The sequence below is a fragment of the Sander vitreus genome, chromosome 5, assembly GCF_031162955.1.
Source record: "Sander vitreus isolate 19-12246 chromosome 5, sanVit1, whole genome shotgun sequence".
In the NCBI taxonomy this organism is placed as follows: Eukaryota; Metazoa; Chordata; class Actinopteri; order Perciformes; family Percidae; genus Sander; species Sander vitreus.
Window position 1 is genome coordinate 26,182,310 of NC_135859.1, and position 27,772 is coordinate 26,210,081.

At 40.0% G+C, this 27,772-nt stretch overlaps 3 protein-coding genes across 5 annotated transcripts; 2 read left to right on the forward strand and 1 right to left on the reverse strand.

The window, feature by feature from the left end:
- Positions 1-68: 68 nt before the first annotated feature.
- mrps30 (mitochondrial ribosomal protein S30) lies at positions 69-4,639 on the reverse strand. Its single transcript, XM_078251255.1, has 5 exons — positions 3,495-4,639; positions 2,520-2,665; positions 2,091-2,196; positions 992-1,168; positions 69-580 (listed from the first exon to the last, which is right to left on the reverse strand). The coding sequence occupies exons 1-5, from the start codon at positions 4,108-4,110 to the stop codon at positions 321-323; spliced, it is 1,305 nt and encodes a 434-aa protein (XP_078107381.1). The 5' UTR covers positions 4,111-4,639; the 3' UTR covers positions 69-320.
- Positions 4,640-5,654: 1,015 nt separating this feature from the next.
- Positions 5,655-9,101, forward strand: hint2 (histidine triad nucleotide binding protein 2). The gene is made up of 5 exons (XM_078251258.1): positions 5,655-5,894; positions 6,107-6,244; positions 6,353-6,457; positions 8,617-8,689; positions 8,789-9,101. The coding sequence occupies exons 1-5, from the start codon at positions 5,808-5,810 to the stop codon at positions 8,878-8,880; spliced, it is 495 nt and encodes a 164-aa protein (XP_078107384.1). The 5' UTR covers positions 5,655-5,807; the 3' UTR covers positions 8,881-9,101.
- Positions 9,102-10,684: 1,583 nt separating this feature from the next.
- Positions 10,685-26,598, forward strand: LOC144518516 (long-chain-fatty-acid--CoA ligase ACSBG2-like). Of its 3 annotated transcripts, none has more exons than XM_078251251.1 (15): positions 10,685-10,819; positions 13,147-13,221; positions 13,336-13,478; positions 15,041-15,480; positions 16,348-16,436; positions 17,095-17,215; positions 17,317-17,397; positions 17,630-17,779; positions 18,955-19,122; positions 19,202-19,383; positions 20,263-20,496; positions 23,197-23,414; positions 24,355-24,494; positions 24,572-24,815; positions 25,216-25,715. In XM_078251251.1, the coding sequence occupies exons 2-15, from the start codon at positions 13,157-13,159 to the stop codon at positions 25,602-25,604; spliced, it is 2,664 nt and encodes an 887-aa protein (XP_078107377.1). In that variant the 5' UTR covers positions 10,685-10,819; positions 13,147-13,156; the 3' UTR covers positions 25,605-25,715. The 3 variants fall into 3 exon arrangements, with proteins under 3 accessions (XP_078107377.1, XP_078107378.1, XP_078107379.1); XM_078251252.1 differs by having other exon boundaries at positions 10,687-10,819; positions 15,197-15,480; XM_078251253.1 differs by lacking the exon at positions 25,216-25,715 and adding an exon at positions 25,725-26,598 and having other exon boundaries at positions 10,695-10,819.
- The last annotated feature ends 1,174 nt before the right edge of the window (positions 26,599-27,772 follow it).

A 27,772-nucleotide genomic window follows, 5' to 3' on the forward strand; every position in this document is an offset into this window, starting at 1 on the left:
TAAAGGAAAGTGGGTGCATGAGTAAAAAGATGTAGAAAGTAGTAAGCACTGACAAACACACACAAGAGTTTCAATTTGAAAAGCATGATTTTACTTTGCATAAATACAGTCTGCACAATAATACTCTGTGTGTGCAGTAATTTTTCAGTATATCGTTCAGTTTTTTTTATATCCTAAGCCAGTTTAACAGCAGCTTTTTTGAAAATTACATTTTATACAATCTGACAAACTTTCCCATGTCCGCCATGTTTTTCTCATTTCTTGCACCTTTCAACGCCTTGGACAACACTGACTCAAGCTTTTTTCAAAAACAGAAACTTCTACGGCTGGTTCACGAGGAACTGAACCAGAAGCTTGACCACATCGTCGTTCAGACCCACCACCGCTCCGTCCTGCACGCTCTCGTACAGTCGCAGGCTCTCTGTGCCCCACAGAAGGTTTTTCCTGGGGTTGTTGGCGTCCGTCTCCACAGAGAGGGCCACTGTGTTGAGCTGGTAGCAGAAGAAGGAGAAGAACTGTCCGTCTGTGATCACAGCCTGGGACACGAAAGGCCTGGTGATGTCCTCGTGGTTCCAGAAACCTACAGAGGTGAGAAGAAAGTATGAACACTGATTCATCCATTCAGTTAAAGTCCGCTTTAAAGCGGCGCTATGCAGTTTTGGCAATTTCTTCGCAGTTTTCTCACAGGTTTCTCTATAGAGCTCCCCCTACAAAAAAAGTCATATAACCATTCCAATGACTCCGAAGCTGTTCAGTGAAGGTAAATTAAGCTAAAAAAAAACTGCATAGTTCCCCTTTGAAAGAGTTGTTAAAACAAATGTAGAAAGGCAGTGTTTCTGCCACTACAACAATACAGATAACTAAAAATGTGTATATAAAAAGTTAAGAAACCAGGAGATCGATTAATATTTCTAAGAACTGTTACTCCAAATGATATACTGTATCAGAAGCTGTGTGCATCTGATGTCTCTTTCCTGTGTTGCTAACTCACCCTGGTACATGGCCTGAGCTCCCGTCCAGGCGAAGAGGCTGGCGAGTCCATTGGCTCTGAGGAAGACCTCCACCTGATCAGACTGCTGCTGCCGAGCCATCCGGTCTCTGTGGTACCGGTCGGGCACCAGGTGGAACTGGGTGTGACCGTAGCATGCCGGGTCTGGTAACTTGGCACCTGTTGATGAGATCAAGAGGACATGTTTAATGTAAACAGCTGAGAGAAGGGATTTATGGAGAGAGAAAAAAAAAAAGGAAATCATGCTTCTCTTTTGTCTTCTTTATTCTCCATCTCTGATTGATACTAAATCATGAATACTGTTTCATGTAACCGACTAGGATGAACCCACTTTGCCAGAAAAAGGTTGGAATTATTTAAGCACAACTAATCAGCAGGTTAAGTAAATTTTCAAGCAAAAATGCTAAAAATTGGATGGATTCACTTTCTCAAATGTAAGAATTTGTTGCTTTTTCTTGTCTAACATTACAGTAGTTTAGGTAGGGTTTTTTTTAGAAAAGAGAATTCTGATACCCTCAACTTACACTCTGGGAAAATGTGATGCCCATTTTTAATGCTTTGCTGCCGTTTTATTGACAATGAACTGATTAATCAAGAAAACAATCGGCAGATTCATTGATAATGAAAATCATCGTTAGTTGCAGCTAGAAAGTGAATTTTTTTTTCTGCTGCTGCATATTAAGGAATGTGTTATTGAGCTATGGAGACAGGAGAACACTTTACTAGGAACACACAGTATACAAGAAAACAAAAAATTCCAAGGCTACAGTTGTATGTATTATTACACAATATTAGAGTGGAAATGCTAAGAGCAAAAACAAGAGAAACAACCATCTCACAGACTAGGACTCAGAGACAATGACAGTGATGCAGTTTAGACTTTCTGTATTTGAATGACACTGAACAGATGCATGTTGGGGCCCCCCAGTGGCAGCAAGAGGTAACTGAATGAGAATTTAACTCCTATACCACAACATAACCAGCATACCACATGCTCAATTTATGTTCTTTGGGCTACTCCAAAAATCACGTAATCTGGATGAGGTAAGAGCAAGTGGCTGTGACTATCGTCTTATGTTACCTGTAAAGATGTTGTTGTCATACTGTCTTCTGAACAGGGGCATCAGGTTGGGAGCAAATGTGACCTCTGGAACTTCAGCTGCATAAGAGGCCTCCAGCGACGTGAACTAAGAGAAATTAAAACATCGGAGAGTGATTAGAACAACAAACACATGAATGCTGGACATTAAATGGAACCTGTTATTGATATTTTAGTATCTGATGGGTCACAGAAGTGTGTCAGGTTCAAATTTTGTAACATTTTATAACATCTTTTAATGTCTGTATGTTTTGTTTAAATGATTTGTGTCCTTCAATTGTGTGTGATGATGATTTGCTTTGAGATTATTTGGTAGTATGGTCATGTATGAAACCCCGACAGAGGTATTTAAATATATAAAACACCGTTCTTTTACATACATAAACTCCGCAGTCAGAGAATGATGTCTACCTGTGGCAGTTGTTGAGTTATCCTGATCTGACTGTGTGGTTGGTCGTCGATCTGAAACCTGGTTGGCTCTTGCCGGCCACTCCGGTGCCCCTTTGGGATGATTCTCTGCCCTCTCCTCCAGTAAAAGTTTACCTGGGGATCAATATCTGATAGAGAAACACAGAAAATATGACTCACAAAGCTTAAACAGTCATGTCTGTGGAAAAAAACACGTACGAATACAAGGTAATACTGCTATTGGGATCTGAAAAAAAGATACTGTGAAGGATTTAGGTGCACATGTTATCTTGAAATGTGTCCCAACCCTCAATACTTTTTTTTGTAACAAAACCCTGCCCAAGATTTACATTAACTGTCTTTGTTATGCAAAAGCAACAGTTCATGTTAAATGAAATAGGGCTGCAACTAATTATCATTTCCATTATAGTTTAATTCATTTTTTTTGATGAATTGTTTACCCTTGTGAAAGAAAAATTGTTTTTTTGTCTGACCAACAGTCCAAAACCCAAAAGATATTCAATTTACAATATTACAAAACCAAGAAAAACAGCAAATCCTCACATTTGAGAAGCTTGACCAGCAAATGTTATATAAATTACTTAAACGATTAGCAAGTTGTTGTCATGTTACTTGTTTTTGATAGACTAGCAGATGAATCGCTTCAGCACCAAAGTGAAATTATGTGAGTTAATATGTTATCCAAACCAATAGCAATCATGTCACATATTTGGTGTAGAGATGTTGAGTCAACTTTTTTTTTTTAAAGAATATGCTCTATTTGATCAGTACAAATAAGGATAAAACCTTGTTTACTGGTCCATATATCAAACTAACCAGCCACATTCACAATATTACTCCAAATGTAGTTTTTAGGAGACACAAAGGCCTGGAAATTATGGTTTAAAAGTGCCAAAGTGGATTGCTAAACTGCTAAGTTCTCCACAGTTTGACTGGTGCCAAATCAGTGATCCATACCCAGACTGGAGAGAGGGAGCAGTGGGTTGTATTTGGCCAGACTGTAGGTGAGTCCAGTCACTAGGTTTCTCAGAAAAGGTCCAACCATCTGCTCCTGCTCTCTGTACAGGAAAGGTTTGCGTTTCTTCATGTGCCAGTGCTCCTGTAAAATCACACGAGTAACCAACGAGCGGATGTCCGCGAACGCATCAATTTCAACCCCCGGTACTGTGGTTTGAGCTTCGGCTGGCAGCGAGCTCTCCTCCTTCTCTACCCCGGTCCTCTTCTCCGGGTCCAGGGCGAATCTCTCCGGCAGGCCCGGGATATATGCGGTCTTGGTAAAGTGCTGGTACCATCTGTCTGCGTTCCGTGCAAAAGTCTGAGGGTACACCACAAATTTCTTCCGCTGGATGCGAGTGATGAGGGAGAGCTTCTCGTCCACGGGAGAGGCACATATCTTCTTTACCTGGTCCTCAACCTGTCGCCCCCGGGCAGATTTGCTTTTAGCCGTGAGAGAGGGGACGATTGGGGGATACGTGGGCTCCTTGACCGCAGCCTCGGTGTGGGCAAGCTTTTGGTTTCTGAACGGCGGTAGGTTTTTGGGGAACAGCAAGGGCAGTCGTGTGCGGGCCGCCATGTTTCTTGTATGACCTCTTCTTCTGTTGACATTTAGCTAACGTTAGACTAGCAGTCTCCTACAACAGCGCCCCCTAATTCACAAAAAGTCATAATATAAATGGAATCATATTCGACAACAGTGTTTTAGTTGGCTTAAGATCAATATATTGAACTGAGAAACGCAAAATTAAGTATTCTAGTTTATGGCAATATTATACATTATTTATGTGCATATAATGTTAGCATCATAGTCAACGAAGAACGTTGACGCTCTTGAAGCGACCCCTGTACCATAAACAAATGCCTCCTTTCGACGCACTCTAAAATGTCGTAAGTTTGAGAACACAACATTATGATGTAAATAATAAGACAAAAAGGTAAATGTACACTACCAGGTGTAAAAATTGGAGACGGTGAGCAATTAAGTCATGTCTAACAAATGATGGGGGAACTTTTTGGCCAGTAATTTACGTTATACTTGAGTTTTGCACCTGAGTTGCATTTTAATGCCAACATTGTTAATCAAATTACCCCTTTATAAATAGATTTATGTTAAAACAACTTCATACTTCCCTAGCTGCGTGTCAATTCTCAGTAGCCTAGCTGTAAATGGAGACAAGTCGTATTCAAGGCGTGATTCAGGACAGGCTAAATAAACGTTACAAATGAGTACATGAAGGCAACACCAACGTACGCCAAAACAATTCTAGGATGGCGGAGGCATGGTGTCAGTACTGACACATGGGCAAGAGGAGAGGAGTGGGGTTGGTTAAGAAAGTACGGTGGCCCTGAAGTGCAAATCACAACAGCAAATAGAAAAACGCAACAGCAAATCATAAAACACAACGGCAAATAGGAAAACATTTCAACAAATCATAAAACACAACGGAAAATAGGAAAACATTTCAACAAATCATAAAACACAACGGAAAATAGGAAAACAAAACAGCAAATATGAAAACACGACAGTAAATAGGAAAACACTTCAACAAATCATAAAACACAACGGCAAATGTGAAAACACAACAGCAAATAGGAAAACACGACAGCAAATAGAAAAACACGACAGCAAATATGAAAACACGACAGCAAATATGAAAACACGACAGCAAAATGAAAAACACGACAGCAAATAGGAAAGCTCACGACAGCAAATATGAAAACCACGACCAGCAAATATAAAACACTTCAACAAATCATAAAACACAACAGCATTAACTTCCGACTTCTTTTAACAGGAAGGAGAGGTGGCCTGAAAAAGTGCTACTTTTAACAGACAGACAGTCCATCTGTCCAATCAGCAAGTCCGTTCTGCTCTGCTGAATGGGCTTACCTTTTCGGTAGAGTTAATGTCGTTGTGTTTACTGTTCATTGAAAGTGTTTCGCCCCTGCTGTCGTATTTCGACGCGTCGTCTTCTATTTTGCTCTTCCTATTGCTGTCGATATTTTCATGGGACTGTTGACATGTTTCATATTTGTGATTTGCACTTCAGGGCCACCGTAAGAATGTCAGGGTAAGCCAATCAGAAACAGAGTAATGAAGAGTAGGGCGGGACATGCCTTCGCTATCCTAGAAAAAAATATATACTCGCGTACAGTGAAGTGCAGCGAGTTTTCTCTTTGAACAAGACTTTGACTGTCTGACGTTAGTGTTGTGTTGTGTTGAAAAACGAATTAACCTAAAATATTTACTTCGGAAACACCATAATCGCTGGTATGTTTTTTCGTCAGATTTTAAGGACGCAGTTAATCGGGACCAGAACGGCTCACCTCAAGCGGTTGCACCGTGTTTGTCAAGCCGAGGTAGCTCGCTGCTCCAAAAATAAACCGTTTCATTCTCATAAACATTTTCTTTTCGTTAACTGCAGCTGTGCATTTTTTTTGACAACCAGCCCTGGTGGCACCAACTGTTTGGTTTATTGTGTGCCCCTCATAAATTGTTTTGTTTGTACTGTATGTGTGCTATCAGCTCCGAGCTTTTAATTTTCTCTGTGATGCGTCTCTCTGACCCGTAGAGACCACTGTGCTCCAAAAGTGACGAGGTGAGGCTGGCAGAAGAGGCAAGCAAGAAGTATGGCTCCCCAGCTCCAACCATCTTCTCCAAAGTGATTGACAAAAGCATCCCTGCAGATATAATTTATGAAGATGATAAGGTAAACAACCAACCTCTTCAAAACATTTTATCTCATTTGGCCTACTCCATGCGGAGATTAATCAACATGTGATTGTTGAGGCCAAGTTTTTTTTGTTGTGTTTATCAGTGTTTGGCATTCAGGGATATCAGTCCACAGGCCCCCGTTCACTTCCTGGTTATTCCAAGGGTCCCTATTCCCAGAATTAGTGAGGCCAAAGCTGATGATGCAAAGGTAAGTTCATCTATACCTTTTCTCATACCTGCTGATCCTGTTCAGGGTTTGGGAGGTGAGAGATTGGGTGAACACCATAACAACCACATTCACATACATACACTGGTGGGCACCGAAACAGTACACCCATATGTGATTGTTGCACATCATTCCATTATCTGTTGCTGTTGTTCTGAGAAGGTTTTCTAAAAGATTTAAGGAGCCCGGTTGCAGGGATTTTTTTCCATATCAGCCAGAAGAGCGTTAGTGAGGTCAGACACTGATTTGGGAGATAAGGCCAAATAATGTCAAAGGTGTTGGATGGAGTCGATGTCAGGGCTCTGTAGAGGCCAGTCAAGTTCTTTCACCAAACTAAGAAAATCATCTCTTCATGAACTTTGTTGCCCCAAAGTTAGAAGCACACCATAATCTAAAATATACTTGTATGTAACAGCATTTCATTTCCCTTAATTAAACTAAGGGGCCTTGCCCAAGCCATTAAGAATGTAGCCCCAGACCAGAAGTTAACAAACGTATGTGACCGGTGTATAAACGTAATGCAACAAACAAAAATGAACAAACACTGGGGGGACATGCTCATTCCACACAGCAAGCTCCCAGCTAACCTCTATGACCAGTTGTTGGACATATACAATCTATTTGTTGTCACTGTCACCATATGCATCCTTCAGGACATATTTACACAACGCAAAGGAACAGGGTAGCATCTTGTTTTACATTATTAGTTTGGAATTTAAAATAAACCAGCTGCAGCTTATGTTTTCTGAGAGGAGTTGATTTTATTGTAGTGCACATGCATGATAATATTATGTACATTTTAGAATACCAATCCTGCGTGTTGTATATGTGTCCCCTCGTGCTTTAAAACCTCCTCATTGTGCCGGTGTCAAAACACTCCACTTCAACAAGCCTTAATGACTTCCGTCCAATTGCACTCACCCCCATCATTATAAAGTGCTTTGAGAGGCTGGTCTTTCTCAAGACCTGCTTACCACCCTCACTGGACTACTTCCAATTCACCTACTGTCAGAACAGGAGCACAGAGGATGCCATCTCTACGGCACGTCACTCTGCCCTGTCCCACCTTGACAATAGCAACACCTATGTGAGAATGCTGTTCATTGACTTTAGTTCCGCATTCAACACCATCATCCCCTCCAAACTGATCACCAAACTCAGTGAACTGTGCATCGATACCTCCCTCTCTAATTGGATTCTGGACTTCCTAACCAACAGACTTCAGTCTGTTAGGTTAGATAATCACTACTCCGCAACCATCACCCTGAACACCGGCGTACCACAGGGATGTGTGCTGAGCCCTCTCCTTTACTCCATCTTCACCCACGACTGCACACCTGTACATGGCTCTAACACCAAGAAGACTTGCACTACCCTATCCAACCCATACTGTCCTATTTATTTATTTACAAATGTACATACTGTAATTACACCTATACATAGCCATATTTTACTGCTCTTCATACTACTCATCCTGCACATACACTTATTCTTAGTTCTCTTATGTTAACCACACAGCACATAGCTGTACATACTGTACATATCTGTCTATATAGTTCATACAGAATATCCATATTTATTCTGTTTTTCTTATTATATATTCTGCTAATACACTGCATATATCTATATTATTCTTACTCCTGCCTATGCACCACCTGTCTATACTTGAATATCACATTGCACATTTCTGCTTTTTTGCACTTCTGGTTAGACACAAACTGCATTTCGTTGTCTTTGTACTTGTACTCTGCACAATGACAATAATAAATACTAATCTAATCTAATGTGTCCTGGGCTGTGTTGTTTTATTAGTTATTAACAATATGCATGACTGCAGTCCAAAATGTAAGTGTAGGCTATTTTATTTATGTAGCTCATTTCATTTAAGGTAAATTCAATATGCTTTACATTTAAAATACACACAGCAAGAAGCGATAAAGGTTAAAACCAGTATTTCCAGGATATAGCTTGACCACTGGTTCGGTCAGGTCCAACGTGGGACCTTTGCCAAAACATTTTCTCCATGTCCAGTCATACCCAAAAGTGTAATCATTGGAAAGCCAATTACATTATTAAATAATAATAATGTGCACAAGTGCAATGCAAATCATGTCTTCAGCACTCTTTTTTTCAACTTTCAGCTCTTAGGACATTTGTTGGTTGTTGCCAAAAATGTGGCAAAGCAAGAATCTCTAAATGAAGGATACAGAGTGGGTAAGTTACAGTAATGGGTTTATAGACATAATATGTGAAAATACAGGCTGTTTATTAACTTGCATATTAAATTCTGGGTATGTCTTCTGCCCTCTGCAGTGATCAACGATGGAAAGCACGGTGCACAGTCAGTTTACCACCTTCACATCCACGTCCTGGGAGGAAGACAGATGACATGGCCGCCAGGCTAATGGTTTCATGAGTCTGTTAGTCTTTTCAGGCTTCTTTTATGCGTTTAATCCCAAGAGCATGGCATGATATCTGATGAGTGTAGTTCATATTCTCATCCAATCATTCTGTACAAAAACTCACTTCACCATGAAAAAATGTGAATATGTTGATGTAAAAATTAAGACATTATGTTTGATATGGCTGCAAATAAAGACCGTATGTCTTATATTGAAAGTTGAAATCTCAACTCAGTTCTTTAATCAGACATTGTCTAGCATCTGAAGTTAGTAACAAGTCGTGGACTTTTCGTGGACCATCAAATTCAATATAAAACAACACATCTTTATAATATAAAGCAAGAGGTTGTTGCATCAAATCGCAAGGGAAACCTAATCTCAAAATACCTTTTGACATTTACCAAATCAATAATTGACTAAAAAAAAAGCCAAACAATAAATGTCAACTCAAATGATCAAACCTAGAATAACAGTTTTAACAATTATACATATAATAAACACGTTGAAGTATAGATGTATACCAAAAAACTTTAAAATGAGGTGGAATAGACTTTTTATTTAGAGTAGTAATACTCTTGTGTTATTCAATATTTGTTCTTCAAGATACACTTTTTTGATTATGCTGTACTAAGTATCCAAGTATTTTGTAAAGTTAAGTTTAAACAATCTTTCTTTATTTCTGATAGTTTTATCATTATTTAAAATTATGTATTTTAATATAAAAAATGGCTGTAGTTCTCACTGAAAAACATGTTTACACTGAGAACAATGTTTTAAGGCACATGATTTAATATTAATATTTAATTGCTGGCATTGATTAATCCCCTCACTAACCATTCACAACCTCCACAGATAGCATGTGTCCAGATATTGGCAGCGAGGGTTGGAGTCTAGACAGATGTGGCGTGATTAAGTGACCTTGGTGTCCGCGCGCAAAGTAAATTTGAGAATGGGGGAGGGTTTGAACTTTTCCTCTATATTTACTTATTAAACAATGTCACCTCCTTGAACGTCGCTATCAGACAGACAGACAGACAGACGTGTAGCTCAGCTGAAGAGAGGAAACAAGGGCTGTATTAATGACACCTAACAAGAATACAGAGCTTGGTTTTTGGACATTTTAAACTGCTGCCATCAAGTAGAAATCATCGTCCTCTACCGATTGCCCTTGTACACTTTAAACCAATCACAAATAATCAGACATAGATCAAGAAGTGGAAGAATTAAAGGAGTTTTAAAGAAATTTGAGACTGCGAAAGCTGTCCAACACAATATCGTGGAAAAAATCCCTAATATTTAATTCAGTTTAGTGCATATTGCCAACATCTTGACACTTCTTTTTTTGATGTGTCACTCTGGTAGAAAAAGTCTTACACAGAGTTACCCAAGTATTGTTCAAGTGTTGAATAACTCTTTTTATGGTTCAAAGTCTTATCTCTTCTCGTAAACCTGAAATAACTAATCTGGTTTTATCATTATTTTTGCTGACAGGCTCTGTCGTGCATACCTGATAAAGACCCATCTTCAGCAGTCGATCTGGGATAATAACAGTCTCACCCTGGACAAGCTTCATACTGTTACATGTGTTGGACTGCCAGCACCAACAGTTGTCTGCTAGTATAATTAATATAAACAAAGCAGGTTTCTACCAGCTGCAGACTGTTTGTATGTCAAGTTTCAGGTCTTCTTAACCTTGAGGAGCCATAGTCTTTGCTCAAGCTTGTTGGTGGATCTTTAACTGCAGGTGTCGATTGCGCAAGTCCTGAAAGCTCTGGTCATAGACGCGTGAGGGCAGAGGAAGTCGGTATGCATTCATGCAAGTCCACTAAAGGATGATATTTCCTCCAGGGGGTAACAGTCGAGCACCTGTGCCGGGCAAAGGTTGATCCAGATCTGTCCTACACCTGACAGATACTGTCAATCAGCTGTGACCAAGAAGAAGGTAGGAAAAGTGTGTGAAAAGACTTGTGTAAGGTGTCTTATGTTGTCATAAGTTGCTTGACTGCATGAGGATTGACTGCATGAGGATTTAACATCAAGATGCACGTAGAAAATCTTTGTTTACTGACATGTTACAGCTCTTTTTCTGCTTCAGTTGATTGATTGTTTTATAATTTACATTTAAAACACAAGAAATTACCTTCACAATTTCATTTAAGATTCTTTTACTAGAAGATTCAGAAATAACGTTTCCTTTCTGGGTAATGTACAGCGTACAAAGACAAGTCATTCACGTGACTTAAATCTACTTTTGTGCACTACAGGGCACTTAAATTGATATTTGCATAATGTAGAGCAAAGGCTTTGCCATTGCCAGTTCATATTGCCACACTGTAGTTTTGTAAGTCGTATGAACTTTGGTCCAGAAAGAAATGGACCAAAGTTACCTTAAAAACTAGAGGTCAGACTAAGATTCTGCTGGGTTGACAGATCTTTATCTAATACGATTTTATTAAAAATGTATCATGAGATATGTTAGAGTGAATGTCTTGCTTATTTGCAGTGGTGGGAAGTAACTAAGTACATTTACTGAAGTACAGTAAGAACAATTTTGAGATACTTTTACTTGAGTATTTAAATTGTAGGCTATGCTTCTTTGTACTTCTACTCAACTACATTTTAGGGGGAAATATTGTGCTTTTTGATCCGCTACATTTATCTGACAGCTTAAGTTGCTTTACAGATTAAGATTTTACGAAAAATAACATAGGATTAATATATTGTATAAAATACCACCATCTGTAACATTAAAATGCTGTGTTAAAACATTAGTAATAATATTCCCATTTACTCTTAAATACTTTAAGTAGATTTTGCTGTTAATACTTTTATACTTAAGTGAAATCTTGCAGGACTTTTACTTGCAACAGAGTATTTGTGCTGAGCAGTACTAAATCAGAAAGGTAAAGGTATGAGTACGTCCAGAGCCTGTCTGAATAGGGAGCCTGTTCACTCCCTATTCAGCCCCATTGTACCAAATTTGGTTGCAGTTCCACCAGAGTTCCACTGGTGGTGATTGCGGGCGAGTGCTAAATGAATGAGACTCTATGGAGCTAGACGGCTAAATGTGTCTCTTTCGCCTGATTGTCATTGAGAAATCTCAGATTTGATTGTAGTTTTTGCAAGTTCAACATGGATTATAGGTCAAAAGTTGAATGAACGAGTACTTATGTCCTTTCGATTTCTTACAGGTTGAGTAGTTGTTGCCCATAACACGCTAGCATTCTGCTAATGAATGCTGATTGGTCAGTGAAGGACTGATTACGATCAGAGATCCCGCTTGACGGCATCCAAAGCAGAACCAGAATGTCAGAGTGAATATTTCGGCGTGGTCTTTAAAACATTAGCAAACCTCTTTCTAGCATGTGTATTAACAGGGAGAGCCTAACCTGTCAGCTGTGTTGTCGATGCTTCGAGAGAACAAAGGAAGTGACTCAGAGCTTGCCGTAAAGCAGTATCTCTGGCCGTACGATGTGTATGACGTCATTGACATTTTAAAAGGCTTTTTAGAACAAAAAAGCGACTTTAAAAAAATGTAACACCCAGCAGTGTGTATTTTCTTAGCCTCCCCTTTCGAATGCAACATTCAAATTACTAGACAAAAAATGATATCCTGAGAAAAGTGGATTTTGACCTCCATTAATTCTGCACTCACCTGTGAGCGCCCTCATGTCGAACCAGAGTGGAACTGCAACCAGTTCAGAAGCCGGAAGTATCCAGAGAGCGGAAGTTCTCCCCTTATTAGAAATTCTGTGGTACGTCTTAGTTAAGTGAAGTCCAACTTGTGACCATAAGACACAGTAGTAGTATCTTTTACACACTAGATGGCATTATTTCACTGTCTGCAGTATATACACAAGAGAGTCGAGAAAGCCCACACAGAGCCATGCTCTTGTCATTTTGACAATAATTACATTTTATCCAATACCTTTAACTTTGGTTAGTTACTTTGTTAACTTACATCAAATAGTGGTGACTGAGTTGCTTCAAGTGTGATTATATGTGTTAAAGAGTATTAATAGTGCACAATATGTAGATGCCCAAATGTTTTCTGGCACAATATTCAAAGTTTGGACATTCAGCGATTGCGTTGGGTTTGATGTTGCAATGGCTTTGGTAAATGTCACTCTTGTATAAATTACAGAGCAGTGCCGTTTCATAATAGATCATCTTATCTGCGTGGAGGGTCATCAGTGGAGGATAACTAAAGTGTTTTTAATGCTAATTTTACTTAATGTCCATTTAATATAGTTTTCTCTGTTATTCCAGCAAATACAGGATGAATGTGGAAAAGGATTTGGTTAGGATCAATGGTGTTGCAGTCATGGATGGTAAAGCTGAGAGGTATGTAAAATAATGCATGTACCAAAGTGGGAGAAAAAAACAAATCATGGAGATTTGATCCTCTTAGGACCATTTGATTTTAAACTATGTATCTAAAATGAAGTTTATCCACAGCATGTCTACCCAAAAGGCACAAACTGTGTCAGACTCCACAATCTTAAAGACCCACTCCACTCTCATACATAACGGAGGAGCCACCAAAGCTGTGCTCAGTTCAACATCTGAGCTGGAGAAAGCCACTGAAGGACTTTCACTAGGTAAGAAGTCTAGGATAGGCTTATATATATATATATATATATATATATATATATATATATATATATATATATATATATATATTGCTCTTTCACAAATTCAGTTTTTTCTTATCTTTTATTGTGAAATTCTGGATAGTTTTACCTCTTCAGGCCTCTAAAAATGATTAAAATGATACGATCTGAGAAGATAGCATCAATACATACATATTGAAACATGCAACCTGTGAAAAAGGGTCGTAAATAGACATTATGTCGCTTTAAAAGGTCGAAAGCCGAACAAAGCCACTACCGACTGCATGAAAGGCGGAGTTTGCAAGATACTTATGCAGGGTATTAAATCGGCAGGAAGTAAACGAAGCAAAAATTATATTTAGAAAGCTCTTTGCAAATATAAAATACAAACAAAATTAGATGTAGATCAGATGTATTGATTGTTACATAAAGTAACGTTTTAAAATGGGTTTGAAGAAAATATTTGAGGGACTGAACTGATTAAACAGTTTCCCCAGGCAGATTTTTTCCCCACCAGTTCAAGTTTCATTTGAACTTTAGTGTTGATTATGGAGCAGAAAAGAACTTATTTCTGGAGGAGCTGCAGGTGTGGTGCAGCATCAAATGACAACCAAAAACAACATTGCATAACCTTTTTGTTCTTAGCCTCTTTTATTTTTTATTTTTTAACTTAATTAGCCTTTTGGTTCTCACGTTTCAGTGTTTGGATGGAGCAAAGACCATTATTTCTTACTTATTGTCAAGTATGTTTTTTTGTAGTCTGAGAGGCTCTCAAACAGTCACAACATTTTAGGTCACTGACATTTAAAGGGAAGTATTTCTGTGTGTCAGATAAGCAACGTGTACTCGATAATATAACCAAGGAAAATAAAAAGGGGAAAATAGGATTATATTGGGTTTTACAGGGGAGGAAGATGAAGAGTATGCTTTTTAAAAATAAGGTCTGAAGCAGTGTAATGGTGCGTCTGTAATGGTGCGACTGAGATGCAGTAAAGGGACTATTGAATAAAAATCACATGATTCACTGTGTCAAATGATGAACCAAGATCTTTAATCAATTGACAGAAATGTGTGACCTTTATGAAAACAGTTAACAGTTACAATAAAAAATACTAACAATGCTAAAGTGTTGAACATGGTGTAGGAGTTTCATAGGAATCTGACAGCAAGGTAAAACCGATTTTTTACTTTTTGCAGAATAGAAAATAAAAATGAAGCAATAGGAAGGAACAAAAGAATCAATACCATTTTGGTAAGGCTCAAAAATAAGAAGACAGAGTGATGGCAGAAAAAGAAAATAACATTATGTAAAATTAAAAAAAAGAATTTAAAGGAAATAACAGAAGGGAACTTTTTGAAAACATATACAGTGTTATTGTTTCTGTGTTCTTTGATGCTTTCAATTTAGTAACTCAAGTCTACTGCATTACTTCCTCTAACCAGAACTGATGAGTGGATAGGCAAGGACATTCCTGCTTAGTGTCAGATATCAACATACCATTGCCTTGTTTACTGTACAACCGGAAAATCATGTTGCTCTGCTTCATCAGGTATAAGAAACCTAAAGGGGAAGTCAAGATATTTCTGCAGTCCTCTCACACACCTGACTCTTCTTCTAAAGCTTGCTGTGTCACGGTGTGGTGCTGGTGAATTTGACTTGTCATCAATGGCGACTAAACGCGGGTGTCCCTATTGTCCCAATACAGAAGAGCCCGAGGCAGTTCCCCTTTCAACAGCAACTGCACCAACAACTCTGGCCCCAGCTGACCAGCTATGGAGCACCAGCAGAGACAAGGCAGTAAGGCTGAGGATGGAAGGCTCGGGTCCGGCCTCAGAGACTCCTGTGACTATCCATCAGATGTTCCTGGAGACGGTGGAAAAGTACGGGGATCATCCAGCCTTGGTTTCCAAAAAAGGGGGTCAGTGGGTGACCCTGACATGGAGGCAATATTATGAGCAGTGCCGAGCAGCAGCTAAAAGTTTTCTCAAGGTTTGTCTGTTTATATTGTTATATTGTACAAAAGGTATTACTACAGTGCAATCAGGACATATTTTGGGCAGTGGCACATTTGTTTGGTATGTTGGCTCTTTCCTCCAACAAATTGGATTTTGAATGAAACATCAACCCTCCTGTCTCGATAAATTTACTAACACCCCTTATCGTTGGGGTCAATTAGACCCAAGCAATTTAAACCTCCAGAAAGTGATTGTAATTCAAATTGTCACCTAATTTTGTGTGTCAGGTACTTTATATCTCTTTGTTGACTACCTAAATAACCCTTTAGATAAAACATAACCCCCCCCTCCCCCACCACCTTATACATCAAGAATACCCAAATGTGCAAATTCCTTTTATTAGATTCTGTGCTTTGAGCCATTTCAGCCACCATACCAGATACGCAATGTACAGCTCTATTTTTTCTCAGATTAATTAATCGAAATGAACGCGTTATTTTGACAGCCCTATTTATAAGCTAAACTAGTGTAGCAGAAGTTATTGATTCAATGGAGTAGTGGAATTTCTGTGACATGTCATGCACATGAACCATTGCAAGACTTGGCTTCACAAAACCTAGGATTCCCTGTTTGCACCAGTTTTGTAAACAGTACCTCAGAATTTGGCCCTCTCTCACTGTATTGTCTGTGGAAGGGGCTGCTGAAAATTAACACCTGGTTGTGAAATTCACAGCTTGTGTTACGTCTCCTGTTTCATGGACATGTCCGTATCCCACGAGGAGTGGTTTTTGAAACAAGATATACTGTAGGTCAAGATTAACGGTGGCACTGTGTTGCTGTGTCATTAAAGATACGTGCTCTTTAAAAAAATAAATTAAAAAAAGAACATGTCTTCTTTTAGTTAGGGCTGGAGCGTTACCATGGTGTGGGGATTCTAGGATTCAACTCCCCCGAGTGGTTCATCTCAGACGTCGGCTGCATCTTTGCCGGGTAAGATCACATTTAGTGAACTAAAGTTGATAAAATTCCATGTACAGATGCCACATCATTGTTTCATCCGACACTGCAGATATATCTCTATCCATGCTTATCTCAAAGTCCATCTCTGTGTCTATGCCCACACTTGTTTGGGTCGTCCCAGTTTAAAGTCTCAGGAAACCTAATGTGGGTGTTAAGCTTGTAACCACCCATTGTCCTCAGATACATGAGCAGGCCCGGACTGCCCACCGGGAGCATTGTTTTATGTCTATGAATGGGACCACTGTGGGAATTCCAGGTGGCCTAGCCAGTTGATTGGACCTGCGTGACTATACTTTACACAGCCTCATGAAACTGTACAACCACAAACTATAGAGCCATAGGGCATTCAGAGGGTGTATGTCTTTCACCTTTCATACAAGAAATGCAGCACGGAGTGCTTTTCAATAAGGACATTTAAATTTAATTTACATAAATAGACATATAATGAACATAAAAACAGGACAAGAATGTCATTATTAATGGAAAAACACTAAGTTATAAAAAGTCTTTTTTTATTTATTTGTGATACAACCTGTAGGCAAATGAACAAAATCCACAGTGAATAGTGTAAGGAAATGTGTGCATTCAATAGTTTTTTTTACTCTTCTATATCTGATTTGTGTCATAGGGGTCTGGGAACAGGAATTTACACAACCAACACGCCTGAAGCTTGTCAGTATGTGGCTGCCAGCAGTGAGGCCAACATCCTAGTTGTAGAGAACCAGAAACAGCTTGAAAAAATCCTACAGGTCAGAAGCTTTGTAACAGCACTGGCCCTTATAGTGCCTGTTTTCAAAGATACAAAAAAATCAGCCCCAAATGCCTAAGTTTAATTTGCCTTTCCCAACAGGTTAAAGATCAACTCCCTCATCTGAAAGCCATCGTCCAGTATAAAGGCGAGCTGCAGCAGAAAGCACCATTCCTGTATACAGTACGTTCACTCAGCAAACATATTGATGAAACAGAACAATAAATATAATACCATACTGTCTGTGATGCCCACAGTGCAAAATTATCGGTCTTACTTGTGGTATAAGAATTGTAATTAGATAAATGTGACAGAACTCAACTGTATTAAACTTCCCTATGCAGCTGCAGTTAGCACAGTTCAGGCTAGATTTTGACACACTTTTCTTTTTAACATAATCTCTGTATTTGTACAGTGGGCAGAGTTTATGAAGCTGGGAGAGGAAGTGCCGGACGAGCAGCTGAATGCTGTGATTGACAGTCTTCGGGCCAATGAGTGCTGTACTCTCATCTTTACCTCTGGAACCACTGGCAACCCTAAAGGAGTCATGTTGAGCCATGACAACGTAAGTTATCTAGACAAGATACTATTCTTTTCTTAGCTTGTATTGTTTTGTAGCACCCAGACCAAACACACCAGAAAAATCAGTTTACTACCCCCCTTTAAAGGTGTAATATGTAATACTTACAGCTAGTGTTTAAAATAGTTACTGCAGTGCAAATTCAAAATATTGGAGAGAGTTGTCTCCCCCGCCCCAGACTCGAAGTTCACGGAGGTTGCCAGCGGCGTTAGCCAGGACCAGTCGGGATCACTTTTCTGGCTGTGTCTCAATTGTTTTTGCAAGTAACCAATTTGGGTGTTCTAGCTATATAACTCAATGTGATTACACAAATGTTGAAATGATATAAAATGCCCGTCCCTAGATAAATTAGCCTGAAGCTAATGCTTACCTGTTCAGGAGGAAATTAGCCAACTCGGCATCCTTTTGTGCTCTAAACTGTCTCCATCTTTCAAATACATCTCCAATATTTTCCCGGGATTTGTTATGTCTCTGGTCACGCAACTGTTAGAAACATGCCGTTTTTTTTTAGGTTGGGTAGAATTTATCTCCGTTGATCCTGTTTGTTTGTTTGCTGTTTTCATGGCTGTCCTAATGTTACAGTTGTAGCACGCTGGATTTACATTTTTACAGGTATATCTGGCAACCCGGCCTGGCTGTCACACTGGGCAGTTGATAACAACACACAGGCCAAACCCCAAACTGAAATTCCGTCACGGAACGGAGATTTCAAAATGAGAAAATGCTGGCATTAGCATTGTTCAGAAAGATAGTATTTCAACTTAGCATGTTTCCTTAATTTCTGATGACGCATTGGGGTAATTTTTTGATTTATCACAATAAATATATTACATATTGGACCTTTAAGTTTTTTTCTTTCAAATATATGAGGCACAGTTATTGATCCAAACCCTTTCACTGCCATATTTGGGGCAGCCTCCTCTACACTGCTTGCTTGATGACTGATTCTCCTAAAATGGATAAAAAGACTAGCTGGTAGATAACAAGACACACCTCAAACTCGAACAGCTAAACCCAACCTTTTCAGCTCCTTTTTAATGCATGTGTGGGACGGATCTAGACTGAGGCTGAGGATGTTGGTGTGGGGTTTGTTGCTGATTCAAGACAAATATTTTAATAAGAAAACTCTGATGACTCCTTTGCTATTTTCTAATGTGCAGCTGACATGGACATCCTACATGGCATGTTCCATGGTAAATGTTAAATGCGCTGAGGAGGTGCTGGTCAGTTACCTGCCACTCAGCCACGTGGCAGCCCAGCTGTGTGACATGTGGATGGCTACTAGGTTTGCCATGACCACCTACTTTGCAGAGCCAGACGCCCTCAAGGTAAGGATGCCTACTGTTGTATAAACAGAATTAATAATGAAGGTTTCCTATTTTGACTATTCCTCAATCATTTTACCAGGGCTCCTTAGTGAACACACTGAAAGAGGCTCGTCCAACTTGTTTCCTGGGGGTTCCTCGTGTGTGGGAGAAGATGCAGGAGAAGATGAAAGCTATCGGTGCCAAGGCAACCCCAATGAGGAGGAGAGTGGCGGACTGGGCCAAGTCCATAGGCCTGCAATACAACTACAGTGTCATGAACGGGTGAGACAGCAGTAAGGATCCTATACTAGCCTAGAAATCTAGACGCACCCTAGCGGCAGCAAATTGAAACCGTTGGCAAAAGTTTAATCTATCAACTAGCGTTGCTCTAGTTGATTGTAGCACTATCCTATTGCGTGCAGAGGGAATTTGAAAGACAAGCGTTTGTCCTGCCCCATTGGATTGAGCCCAGCCAATGGTGAGTCTTGATGTGGATCTGGCTTGTCAGGCTAATCCTATACTAGAATTCAGCAAGAACACGTCAAGGTCCATTTGTTAATAACCTTTTAAACGTGTTGATATGTGATATTACACATTTTCACTGTATGATTGTTACAGTCTGTTCAAGGCACCATGCTGTAGTGGTGGAAGAAGTACTTTTACTTGAGTATAAGTAGCAATACCGCTTTGTAAAACTACTCGGTCATATTATGCTTTTTGGCTTTTTCCCTTTCCTTTATTGTGTTATATATCTTTTTGTTCACGTTATAGGTTTACAAAGTGAAAAAGCCCAAAGTCCACCCCAAAGGGACTTACCATCTCCAACAGAAAACACTGTTCACAAACTGCTCCAAACAGCTCTATTGTAGTCCAGCCTTTACTTCCGTGACAAACGTGCATTTAAATGTTATGATGAACGTATAGCACATTTTAACTGCTTCATGTACTGTTGGATAGTTTCATTTATAATACAGTATCATATTTTATAAATTGACATTGACATTGATTGTTTGTAAAATATTTATATGTAGCTTAACTCCAGCTGTCAGAGAAATGTAGTGGAGAAAATGTCTCTTGGGGCCCAGTTCTTAATTTTATCATCTACATTTTAACCTCAAAAATATTACTGGTGTAAATTTGACATTATCTTTTGCATTACAGGGAGAATCGGGTGCCATGGGGATTCATGCTGGCTAATAATCTGGTCTTTAAGAAGGTCCGGGAATCGCTGGGCTTAGACCGCTGCAAATTCTGCTTCACGGGTGCTGCCCCCATCACCAAAGAAACTCTGGAGTACTTCATGAGCCTGAACATCCCTTTGTTGGAGCTATACGGCATGAGTGAAAGCGCCGGCCCACACACCATCTCTGATAACCAGAGTTACCGCATCACAAGGTCAGCAGCAAATCATTATGGAATGTGTCAACTATAATTAAAAGGTGTTGTTGATATGGATGTAATAATACTACAAGTTGCTGTGACAACCAGTTTGTATTTTTTTTTCTCCTAGTGAACATTAGTTATAGGGGAACTCCACAGATTTTACACATTTCTTTTTAGAAGTTAAGGCTCTGACACACCAACCCGACGGCCAACCTTTGGCAGAAAAGGCAGTCGGACTGACTCCTCTCAGAGTTGGTCAAAAAAGTGCCTCGGAAAGCGCGTGCGCGAGCGCGAGACGTAATACGTCTCCATAACAGCAGGCGGCGCTAATCTGTATTGTCGCCCAAAAAATAAAAACCGGCAGATGATTGGACGAACGCGTCACGTGCGTCTGGCTTCTCCGGAATTTCAAAACCAGACCATCATGGCGGCTCGTTCGGAATACAATCTCATATTTTACGAAAATAGTTCACCGTAACGTGTTTCTGAAAACATTTTAAGCGAGAAATAGGCCATGCAGTTGCTGAATCTGTCTTCATTTCAGATCGACAAAGGTCAGTTTAACAGATTTTTGTCAGATTTTGAGAGACTCTAGTCACGCTCATCCCGCTCGTCATTTCCAGGTTAGCACTCCACCAATCAGATTGGTCATTGAGTCCGAATGCCCGCCCTCCGACCCAGCAAGTCAGGTCGGCCAAAATGAAGGCCGACAGCCCCTCCGACAGACGCAAGCCCCCAGGAAGAGCGTCAAGTCTAAAAGCCACCATGGGCTTAGCAGATAACGGTGGTACTGCACCCCATGGCCCAGAAAGACTTTTCACATAGACTTTGCATGGCGAAAGAAACGTCTATATTTCAGCGGATAATTTGTTTCTGGGTATATCAACTTACGAGCCCGAACACTGAAAGGGTCCTTGTTTAAAACGTCACGTTTTTAACATTTTTAACATTCACTAGAAGCGAATCCAGAATTATTAAATTTGGCATGATGAACGCGCATAGTGCGGGAGCAGAGCCACGGGACCGCGCCCGCCCGCTCACATGACTGTTCTCCCGAGCTCCTGTAGCTAGCTGTAATAATGGATATAGCTAATGGTTGTAATTCACCATGTGTTCTATTAATACGTCCATGGTATTATCTTATGAAGTTATGATACATCCGAGGGATGTATGTATGCTGTAAAGCCTGTTAGCTACGTGGATGTAACGTCATTAACGTTTCCCAAACTGGTGGGCTATCGGCTAGCTAGCTAGTTGCTAACATCAGGGGTAGCTAGCATGACTGTATTAAGATCTATACATAGCTAGTTATATGCCTAGCTACATAACGTTACTACAGACATAGTGATTACATCGCCTTAGTTCTCTCTTATGATACATCCAAGGGCTGTATGCTGTAAAGCTTGTAACGTGGATGAGGGATGAAGCCATGGATGAGCTCTGTTCACGAAACTGCAGGCTAACTGCTAGCGCTAGTTATTAGCTAGCTAGCTAGCTAGTAGCACATAGCACATAGTTATTAAATCTCCTTGGTTGTCTAGCTAAATACATCTTTCGTTTATTTAGCTAAGCATGTAAACGATCGGGAACAACGAAAACACGTTTAACGTTAGTGAATATTTTAGACAATGAAAACGGCGAGTTCATGAGTTCGCCACTTGTACGAGACACGAGAGAGGAGCTCATGAACGCGCATGTTGCTACTGGTTGCTACGACAACACAAACAAATTGTTGCTAGTGCGCATGCCCATCGTGAGCCAACCAGCGTTATGGGCCAACAATGCAGAAGAGCCAAGCTCCATGTTTGCTTTATGCGCTTTTGAGCACTCTCATTGGAATGTACGGGGCTTCCCGCCGAACACTGTATCCAGTTCTCTTAATACATCCATGGACAGACGACGGCACGGAACACACCGAACAGACTTGAGTTACTGACCTCGCCAGACTGTCCGACGGCCGATAATCGGGTTGGTGTGTCAGGGCCTTTAGGTCACTTGAGCCAGTGTTGGTTGGTGTTTTAGACTACAAGTTTGAAAATAAAAAAAACTGGCAGTGCGGCGTTCGAAAGAAGTGAGCTTAACAAACCTATGTTGCCCGCTCCTCATCTCTGCTGTTTCTAGCATACAACATGCAAATCTTAAACCAAACCTTTAGCGTCAGAGTTGCGTTATGGGTAATGTAGGTGCCAAGTTTTAACAAAGAAGAAAAGTGTATGGAATGAAAAAACACAATATCGCTGGTTCTGCTGCATCAATTCTTTACCCCCCCCCTCCCTTTTTTTTTAACTGTCTTGAGTCTGACAATGTTAAATCGGTGGAGTACTCTTTTAAAAGTTGCACTTGGCAATATTTTTTATGGATTTCACCCTAAATGAAAAAGTAGGACCAGTTTGTGATGTTTGTTCCAGTTTTGTTCCCATAATGAAATCTAACAATTTTCTTTTAATCCTGTTTTGTAAAGCACTTTGGGCTCTACCTTTGCATGAACAATGCTATACAAATACAATTATTATTAAATTATTATAACTTTTCTTGAGGGGTTGCAAGCAGACATTCATTTGTTTTTCTACCTGAAAATGTTTTTCATAGTTTACTCACATTATGATATCTCATTTCTGTGTACTAAACCTCAAAGTAGGGGTGCAGTTGTAGTGCAACTTTTGATCACGTCAGGTCTATTGTTTTTGCTGACTTGTTGATTTGTCTCTACAGCTGTGGAAAGTTGATGCCAGGCTGCAAGACGAAGCTGGAGAACCCAGATGAGGACGGGAGTGGAGAGGTATGTTTCTGGGGTCGGCACGTCTTTATGGGCTACCTGAACATGCCAGACAAAACAGCCGAGGCTCTTGACCAGGACGGCTGGCTGCACTCTGGAGATCTGGGAAGGCATGACCAGAACGACTTCCTGTACATCACAGGAAGGATCAAGGGTAAGTTGTGGTCCCATAAGTTGGAAACCACAGGACTACAATACCTTTGTGTATACAAAGTAGTTAAAACAATCTTGACCTCCAGCTACAAGAGTATAATGCTGTTTACACATTGATCTGCATATGTATCTAATAATGTCATAAATACTAATATATCAGTCACAGGGGACATTTTCCTGCAGAACAAATAGTTTTACTTCTGATACTTTTAGTACATTTTGATGAACATACTTCTGTACTTTTACTTACTAATAAGATTTTGAATGCAAGACAGTGCTGATGCTAAATCACAACTTTACAACACACTCTGCAGTCTTGTTTACTTTACTGTAGCCACCTTTTTTGTTCATTATGTTTGGGGATTTTTTTGGTCTTTTTTAAGAGTTGAGTGTGAGAACTGAATATTCTTCCACTGTTTGTTGTTCTTTAAAAGACATTTGCACATGAAATCCGATAAAAAAAACAAACAACACAATGCATTGGAGTCTGAACATCGGAAAACCGGTAGTCTCGCTTTGACAGACCATCCACATGCTGCGGAGTGGAGGAGGGTCTGGCTACTCCACATAGCATTCCGGGATGGAAGAAAACACATGCTCTGGTTTATTGACATTTATTTAAACCAATCACAATCGTAATAGGCGGCGCTAAGCTCCGCACGGACCTGCTGTAAAGTAGTTGTGGGAGAGAAAACTCAGATTGGACAGATAGTCTAGCTAGCTGTCTCAATTTACCATGTAGAGATCTGAGGACCAGTCAACCGTAGTCCTCATAAATCCACCGGAGTTTAAAATTCCAACACAAAGGAAACGGGCATCGGCGAAAATACATGCATCCGGCGAAATTTCCTGCGGCACCAGAGCAATCCCGGAAGTGGAACGTCAAGGATATAGACTAGCAAACGGGTGACAGACTGATTAAACTGTCTCATTTTGCACAGAACTGATCATCACTGCTGGTGGAGAGAACATCCCTCCTGTGCCCATCGAGGATGCAGTGAAGGCCGAGGTGCCCATCATCAGCAACGCCATGCTGATAGGAGACAAGCTCAAGTTCCTCTCCATGCTGCTCACGCTCAAAGTAACCGGGGCTCCGTTCCTGTCACAGCTATTGAATAATGAAAACAAACACGTTGACCCTTCTCTCTGTGTCAACAGTGCGTCGTGGACGACAACGGCGAGCCCACAGACAAGCTGAGCCACGAGGCTTTGAGCTTCTGCCAGCAGCACAACGTGACAGCAACCACAGTTTCAGAGATCATAGCCAATAAGGAGCCAGCTATCTACAAAGCCATTCAGGAGGGCATGGAGCGTGCTAATGCCAGAGCAACGTCCAATGCCCAGAAGATCCAGAAGTGGGTCATACTGGAGCGAGACTTCTCTGTCACTGGAGGAGAACTGGGTGAGTTATTTTGAGTTATTCACTACTGATGTGACTCAAGTTTACTAAGCTTTTAATCTAGGTTATGTTTAGGCCTGTCGCAATATGCAATAAATCAATTAATCGCATGATAAATAAAAATGAGCTCGATAATTTTTAAATGGAAATTATCGCTGCCGGAAAAGTTTCCATTTCATTTATTGTTTTTGATTGCGTTTGGTTTTTATACCAGTGCATTTTTTGTTAACAGAGACTGAAAGTCCATTTTATTTATTGTTTTTGGTTGTTTTGTTCATTTACTGTGGATATTTAAAATGTCTTCCAGTTCCAGTGTTAAATATTATTTAGAAATAAAAGTGTATTGATCTTTGAAAAGGTGTACCTGCATTATTATGCCATTATCATTATCCATCCATCTTAGTCCGCTTATCCGGTGTCGGGTCGCGGGGGGAGCAGCTCCAGCAGGGGACCCCAAACTTCCCTTTCCCGAGCCACATTAACCAGCTCCGACTGGGGGATCCCGAGGTGTTCCCAGTCCAGGTTGGAGATATAATCCCTCCACCTAGTCCTGGGTCTTCCCCGAGGCCTCCTCCCAGCTGGACGTGCCTGGAACACCTCCCTAGGGAGGCACCCAGGGGCCATCCTTACCAGATGCCCGAACCACCTCAACTGGCTCCTTTCGACGCCATTATCATTATATTAGATGAAAATGGTCTCAGAACGACAATATTATCGTTTATTGCCATAATTTCTGGGACAATTTATCATCCAGCAAAATGTGTTATCGTGACAGGCCTAGTTATGTTATAATCAGACAAGTCTTGTGACTGTGCTACATGCCAGACAACAATGTTGTTGTGTGGGTGTCGCTCAGCCTAAACGGAGTCTTGAGATTGAGATCAAATTCATCTGCTTTTCTTGTCTGTGCAGGACCCACCATGAAACTGAGGAGGCCCATTGTTGTGAAGATGTACCAGGAGAAAATAAATGAATTGTATGCAGTGGCCACAGAAACACAGTAAACTTTACTGCACACAGATGAGATAATACTGAAGAGAGGCTTGGGGCACATTTATGAATATTGTATTGTGCCCAGACGTCATGTTGAGAAATATATACAACTCTTTTCACCTGAATGTTAAAATTGCAAGAGGTTTATAATTTAAGAGAAAAAATAATCTTGATTCTGATTATGTTGTATTTAACGGAATAGAGGTATGTGCTGCTATGTTATGTGTTTCTGTTGACTATTCAAAGTCAATATTTAAGCTGTTGAATGTACATACTGTTTCACAGCAGCTCTGCATGTTTTGTAAATAAAGCATCCAAATCAGAGCCAAATCTTGCAGGTGAATTGCACACTATCACACTGGAAAAACACTGTACGGTTTCAGTCATCATTTTTACAGTTTTTGAAGGAAAGTTTGTAAATCCACTGTGGCCTTTTAGATGAAACTCTCTTGTCTTGGTCATAAGTGTAATGACATGTATTTTATTTTTTAAGCAGCAGTATCTAAAGATTTGTACAGCATTAATTGCCAGGATTCCATGTCTCATGTTGTAAAATAATCCCCATCTGGCAAGGCTGCAGATATTTCCTCTAAAGACTATATATTTATAATAAGTTAATAATTTCGTTAGTTTAATAATTTCTTCAATCACATGTGCAAAGTGTAAAAAAAAACTATTTTAATTTGTGCTTCTCCATGTACAGTTTGACAAATATTAAAGAAAATTATATTGTGATAGATATTCCATGATTGTCAATTAAATAAAAGTAAGTGATTTGGATAAATTGACCAAACATTGTTTAGAAATGTGATGTTTATTAATCAATACTTGTTTATGTATAGTGAATATGTGCAGTGTTTATCGGAGGGATCTTAACTACTGTTATGCTACGTTTTAACGTTAAAATATGATGCAGCATGGTCCAACACAAGAGAAAGACAGCACATCTTCACATTTGAGAAGCTGGAATCAGTGATTGAATAATCTTTTCAATCGTTTAGCAAAATTAATTAATCCAGTACTTTGATTTATGAGTAAAATACCTGCAAAACTAATCACATCAACCTTAGCTATACTTTCGTTTTAGTGCTAGCAAATGTTAGCATGCTAACACGCTATACTAAGATGGTGAACATAAAACAGTCAGCAGCATCTTAGCACATTTATGCTTATCTTAATGGTGTTTTTTGAAAATTAAACCACATAAACCTGTTTTGGTACAACCTCTAAATACAATTATGAACCTGAAAATGAGCATAATATGAGCACTTTAATACATCCAATGCTAAACCCCGATAGCGAGAGGGGAGGGGCATCTGACAGATATCAGGCTTCATCTCAGCAATGTACGTACATCCATAGTTGGAATGGCTAGTCATAAAACTTGCTAGGCCGCATTCAAACTGAATGCCGTACAGTAAACAGGAAACGTCCCTGCCTTTATTGCTGCCACAAGAAAGCTTTTAAACACTGAGGGTAAAAAACGAAACACAAGCACTGAACTGCCTGGGAGTTTGTGTAATATAACTGAATGTTTTCTGCAACAACAAAGCACTCTCTATGTCTTGTTAGTCTCTTTTCTTTCTCTGTCTCCTGTGAAATAAAGCTGCCTTCGAGTGCAGTCGGAAACAAGATCTATAAACGTTCTGACGGAAAATAGTAATTGTGGAATATAAAGTCTGCTTGTGCTACATTGGGGGGTTAAAGAACACAACAGGACGATGTCAAACAAATGGGCCATTTCATTGACCCCCCCCCCCCTGCTGCACAACCCTGTGGAAAATCGCTGGATCGCATTTTTTGGTCTGAATGCACCACTTCTTTTAGAAAATGCCCCTCTGAAACAAGGTGAAAACACATTATCAACCTGTGAAACCTTGAGACGTTTTAAAATGCAGCAGCTAAGATTTTAACCATGCAGGACCAATAAAGAAACAATACATCTCTACACGGTTCACGTAGGCTAC